The sequence below is a fragment of the Orycteropus afer genome, unplaced genomic scaffold, assembly GCF_000298275.1.
Source record: "Orycteropus afer afer isolate SDZICR_OR568_19922 unplaced genomic scaffold, OryAfe1.0 scaffold00100, whole genome shotgun sequence".
In the NCBI taxonomy this organism is placed as follows: domain Eukaryota; kingdom Metazoa; phylum Chordata; class Mammalia; order Tubulidentata; family Orycteropodidae; genus Orycteropus; species Orycteropus afer.
The window spans coordinates 4,769,640-4,776,096 of NW_006921687.1; the positions used below are offsets into that span (position 1 = coordinate 4,769,640).

At 35.7% G+C, this 6,457-nt stretch overlaps 1 protein-coding gene across 1 annotated transcript in view; it reads left to right on the top strand.

Moving 5' to 3' along the window:
• The window catches only part of PKP2 (plakophilin 2), a 143,183-nt gene that overhangs the window by 109,640 nt on the left and 27,086 nt on the right, over nucleotides 1–6,457 (top strand). The window contains exons 7-8 of the mRNA XM_007943189.2: nucleotides 4,422–4,539; nucleotides 5,575–5,739. Of these exons, the coding sequence (XP_007941380.1) occupies nucleotides 4,422–4,539; nucleotides 5,575–5,739 (283 nt within the window). The remainder of the gene's footprint in view (nucleotides 1–4,421; nucleotides 4,540–5,574; nucleotides 5,740–6,457) is intronic.

Sequence of the window (6,457 nt, forward strand, 5' to 3'; positions counted from 1 at the left end):
GTAGCATAGTACCTAAGGCACTTGACTGCTAACCAGAAGGCTGGTGGTTCAAACCCACCAGCCACTCCTCGGAAGGAAGATGGGGCAATCTACTTTGTGGTGATACTGCCTCGGAAACCCAAGGAGGGGTCACTATGAGTTGGCACATAACAACAACAACAGCCCAGTTTATAATACACCATATGAGAAAACCTATAATTGTTAGTAAATACAAGGATGCACCCACAAGTTTTTAAAACCACTGAGTTGATCACTATCTCAGTCCGCTGGTTAGACCTTGAAGACAGACCCAAAGCCAGCAGTTCTTGCATACAATATGCAGGTAAACTTCTTTGTTTTAGTAGGAAACCACACCTGTTATCAGTAAAAATCTTTCATTTTATCTCTATTAAACTTACTTTTTTGTTGCTTAAATAGCTTGAAAAGATGCACTACAACCCTATTAATGTCTATCATTTCCTCATGTCCTGGTAACCAGCTATAGGCTCTTAAACACTTCATATCAACCCATTTCCCTAGGGCAATTTACCATATACCAAGCACCAAACTGGACATTCAGCGTTGTAACAAACTTCATTTCAGTGCTGGTAAACTGGGTGACTTCAACAGATGAATGCATGTAACCACGCCCACAACCTTATATGGAAGGGCTAGTAAATTTCTGCTATAGGCAAGTTAACTTTGATTTTAAATGAGGATCACAAGTCAAGATTCTAAATGACATTTTAAGATACCTTAAGTTAAGGAATTTTGTGAAAATTACAAATCATGCTATTTATAAAGTACCCACCATAATGTATAGCACACACACACAGAATTGTATCTGTTTCTATCATTTGATATTGTCCATCTTGTAGTTTACCATGTGAATTTAAGGTTCATGCACATTTCATTACTCTTGACAAAGACATACAGTTATTTCTTAATTCTAGCAAGGCTTAAGGTATTTTGTTTTCTGTTCTCTTTTTCATTGTGACACTCAGGAATGTGTGAGATAAGTGGTCCTCAAAAGAATTAATCACAGATTTGCTATCAGTTAAAACATCTGACTTCTTCTAAATATGTGAAACTCTGTGACCATTTCGGAGTCAGAGGTTCAGATTATATTTCTTCCTGCTCATTACAAGTCATTGTGCTAGAAAAAATTCTTCCTAATATCATACATAACCTACAGATCCAGTGGAAGAGCTCCAAAACAATCCTGCATTTATGTGAAGAGCAGATTATCTTCTTCACTCCCAATCCAAGGATCTGATTTTAACATTTCGGTGTACAACCTTACTCAGCAATGAAAGGAAACCAGAGGTTTTCTGCTCCTGAAAGGTACCCACATATTTACTTAGACTTGGGCTAGACTGAACAAAAAAAACCTCACTGCCTTTGAGTCGACTGCAACTCATAGCAACCCCTCCTTGGGTTTCGGAGGCGGTATCACTATGGAAGTAGATTGCCCAACCTCCCTACAGAGGAGTGGCTGGCGGGTTTGAGCCACCAGCCTTCTGGTTAGCAGTCAAATGCCTTAGGCACTATGCCACCAGAGCTAGGGGAAATAAGCCTATCATTTAATCTCATTCAACCATAAACACTAAATCAAACATTTCCAATAGGTTCTATTTATAACTCTGATCACTTTTTATTAACTACTGTGTTAGTATGCCCATTTTCTTCTACTTTCAACAAGGTGATTGTTTTAGTATATTTCTTTTGTAATTTTGGGGTATTTTTCCATATTAAACTTCCATTGGACTACATACAAGAAACAGTAAAAAAAAAAAAAAAAAACTTCTCAGGATTCAGGAGAGACATTATATCAATTTTGCTTAAGATTAGCCATGATAATTTTTTATTCCTACAGACTTCAAAATTACCTTTTAAAAAAAATACATAAGAATGAATATGTCATTTTCTAATTACTGTTGGTTATTTTCAGTGTGCTACACATGGGCTCACCAAGAGTTGGAATTGATTCAGTGGCAACAAGTTGGGTTTTTGGTTCATTTTACTCTAACAAATTCCCTTCTGTATGTACAATGACTTCTATTCATGGTGTAGTTATATAAAATAATCTACCCTTATCATTATATTTCTGGGCAGTTCAGTAGGGTGGGAACTATTTTTGATATGCAGAAGCAAATACTGAAGCAAAAGGGTTCCGTGCACTTTCTGTCAACAAAGATATCAACTGCCAAAATAAACCTGATAAGTCCCATTTCAAGTAAGTAGAGTCTGGATAATACCAAATTACAAGACAGCAGTGCGTGTGAACTGGCAGTACTGCCAAATCGAATTACCAGTTTGACTCAAAATAAACACTCTGAAGTTAAACAAAGCTAAGTTATCCAACTCCAAGGTATGTAGTGGGCTTCACTTGCGAGAAAGACCCTTTGATTTATTTGCCAGAGCAATTTTAAACTGTTGCCACCTCTCCAAACCAAAGGTTGCAAAGGTCAAAGTGAAACTTTGGAACATATGATAACATTGTCTTGGTATTGAGGACATATTTGCTAAACAAATGGCAGACAAAATGAATGGTAGGTGAGGTTGGCCTCTTCTCTGGAGTCACCCTACAAGGATTAGCATTCCTCTCCAGTCATCCAGGAAAAGTAACTTAAATTCTTGGGACCTCAGCTTCTTCAAGTGCAAAATAAAGAAACTGGAAGAGATGCCTTTTAAAGTTTCTGTTGAATTCCTTACAATCTCATTATTCTTAAAGAGTTCAGAGAGTAGATGGAGGATCTTAGTTAAAATGATTTTTTTTTCCCTGAGGAAAAGATATAGTAAGTATGGTCTTACTTACAGTTTATGAATCTGTTCATTATTTTTCTTTATGGACAAAAGGCAACTTTTCCAGGTACAGTAAAAATTAAATAAGTGAATCTTTAATTAGAAAAGTCAAATAAGATCCAAAGACATAGAAGGGATTTTGTTAAAATAAAAAATTTCACTGTATCAATTCAGCAAACATCAAATTACTGGTATATTCTTAGTTTAAAGTGAATAGTCTTATCTCCTCAACTATTAGTTGAATCATGAAATTGCCATTTATGTGGGTTAAAATCAGTCAAGTATTGTCAGCTTCATGCAGTTAAAGCTATAAATGGTATAATCTCCGTGGGAGCAGGCTACAACATTGTGTATCCTCCTTTTTTCCCTTTAGTTGCTGATATAATGCTCAGTACATTTGTTCTTTGACAAATATGTATTGACAGCAGTATTTTGGGTAGAAAGCCTTTTGAGACCATTTAGTACAATTGCATTATTTTAAAGATGAAAATAAGAGTCACAAAGTTCTCAGATTTGTAGTACTTTTTGATGTTCAGAATGACACTGAGACGTTGTAAACAAAAAGTATGGAATACAATTTGAATATTCTGCCTGCCAATAAAAGAAGCTGCTCTGATAAATTTTACAGGAATGATTATTAGCAATTAAAGTTGGCAAGGGAAGAAAAGAGGTAAGTCTCAAATTTCTAAAAATCAGAGGCACTATTCTTCTGCTGTTCTTGTTGAGAGAGGTTTTATCATATTTTAGAAAAAAAAAATGTATTAAAAGGGTAACTAACAAGAAAAACTTAATCTAAAAGGAAATATCAATATAGTATTTTTTATAATACCAGAATATAAACATGATCTGAATCTCAGGTGTGATCCCCAAATGCATCGCTTTGCTGTGTGTATTTGATAACCTTCAGTTCTCTATAAGGAAGCAACCTGCTCTTGTAGATTTAGTTACTGTTTATAGAAAGGTGTCAAGGCTTAGCAAAATTAGAAATAGACTAAGTGCAAAGATATTTATAGGACACGTTTTGCTTTAGGTCTTACACACGGTAAAACTCTGGATTTTCTGTAACATTTCTCTGCCATTTTAATTAGATTCATCACATTTTAGAGCATCTGGTTTAACACTTGTCAATAATAATACTGAAACCTACAAACCCCCAAAATAATATGATTCAACACTCTGTCTTTACAAATTTGGAAATTGAGTCCCAGAGAAGTTATGTAACTTTAGATTACTTACATGGAACAAGTTGACATATGGACAGCCAGTATATTGCTATGTCTGGTGTGCCATTTGTTCTTTTTATTTGCAAAATCTTTGCCTCATATCTATAGTCTGAAAAATGGGATGAAGATTAAGTAAATGTTCTGACCTTGATACTTGAAGTGTGGTAGACAGTATACTTTTATTAACATTGTTTATTAACATATATATGATTATATTTAGAAGTTGTGTCTACACTTGGTGACCATTAGGCAATTAATGATGTATTAGCCTCAGGTCAAGTTTATGACCCTTTTGCAAATTTGCTAATTTACCAGACACCTGGAAGAAGCATCAAAGGCTTTGAAACAAAGACCTGTTGGATACAAAGACTAAGTCTTGTGATTATATTTATTTATATTTATTTTTCCTCATAGAAACATGAGTTCTGCTGGCCCTGATGGGAGGAAAGTGATGAGAAGGTGTGATGGACTGATTGACTCCTTGGTCCATTATGTCAGAGGAACCATTGCAGATTACCAGCCAGATGACAAAGTAATTCAAAAGTTAAATATCTCACACACCAAATTATCTATTTTGTCTTACTAAGACTCTTCAGTGTATACCTGAAGTACCTGCTTGGCTTTAAATTTAGTCATTAATGCGTTTGCTGAGTTTAGGATTCCTCATACCTGCTTAGAAATATTAAAATCTTCCTAGTCCCATTTTTCTTTTTAATTTCCAGACACAAATTTTAAACTACCTTTTGCATTGATTTACCTAGATACTTGAAAGAAGCCCAGATTCTACATGTTCAGGAATGAGCTTAGATTCGTCTCTTCCCACTTCTCCAAACTTGCTTCTCCTCTGTGTAGTCCTTCTTAATAATTATCACCATCCACTAAATGAAGGTAGAAATCTGAGTAATCTTGGACTGCCTGTCCTCCCTCACATACCCACTGCATAATAATCCATGCACATTCTACCTCTGAAATGTCTTTTAGTTCATCTACTCCTCTCTGGTGCTGGTACTTCTGATCTTTAGAATTTATGCATCTTTCATGCTGATTATTGTAATAAACTCCTAATCAGTTTCTGCTAACAGTGCCTAAGGCACTTGACTGCTAACCAGAAGGCAGGAGGTTCAAACCCAACAGCCACTCCTCAGAAGGAAGGTTGGGCAATCTACTTCCTAGTGATACTGCTTCGGAAACCCAAGGAGGGGTCACTATGAGTCAGGTCTGACTCCATGGCACATAACAACAACAACAGTCTTCAACTCTACATAGCTACTAAGATATGCCTCTAAAACATACAGTTATTCTGGATACACTCTCTAAAAAGTTAACTAGGTAGGTTCTTCTTTTTTTTTTAATCAGCCCTTACTCCTTAGCATTGTGCTCATGACCATTCATGATCCAGCTGTAGCCTTTCTAATCATACTTACTCTATGTCCTCAGGTCTCCACTGAACCCCATCCAATAAACCTTACAAGATGTAAAGCCTAGTAAGTCCTGTGATATCACACTTGCAAAAATGCAAAAATATATGTATATGTGTTTAATCAACATTCATATCCTTCTTTCCCAGGCCACAGAGAACTCTGTATGCATTCTTCATAACCTCTCCTACCAGCTGGAGGCAGAACTCCCAGAGAAGTATTCCCAGAGTATCTATATTCAAAACCGGAACATCCAGACTGACAACAACAAAAGTATTGGGTGTTTTGGCAGTAGAAGCAGGAAAGTGAAAGAGGTATATTGGGAGGTCTTTGAAAGAATGGGAGAAAGAGAATGTGTGTGTGTGTGTGTATATATACACACCCACATGTGTGCGTTCCTGAGCACTTAGTGTACGTCAGGTACTATTTTAAATGCTTTAAATTCATCAGTCCTGTTACATATGTATTATTAATATTATCATTTATAGATGAGGAAGTAGTACAGAAAGGTTAATATTTGTTCCCAGAATAATTTAGCAAATAAGTAAAAAGCTTTTAAATTTCATTGTAGGCAATCCAACTCCAGATTTTCATTTTTAACTGTTAAACTATACTGTTATATGCCCCATTGGCTAGAAAGTAAGCTTAATATCACATAGCCAATAGTATATACATTGCTTTAATATTAAAAACAGCCATGCTAGTGAGTTTTGGACATTCTAAAAATAAACTTTGGACATACTAAAAGTAAACCTCATATGAAATAATGCATATTTCTCTCCATACTGATAAGGAAACTGAAAGAATGTGACCTTTTCTCCTACTCCTCTGAATATCAGGATATTCCTGAACTTGGAGAACAACTGGTAAATTTAGAAAGCTGATGCTATCCCAAACAATTTCACAAGGCTCTGAGAGAACAGACCTGTTTTTCTTATCTCCAGGGCAGTTGTGACTAATTTAGCTTTTAACTTGACAGCAGGCTGAAATGATTGTAGAACAGCCTATGCTTAATTCTCTATAGTCTCTCTC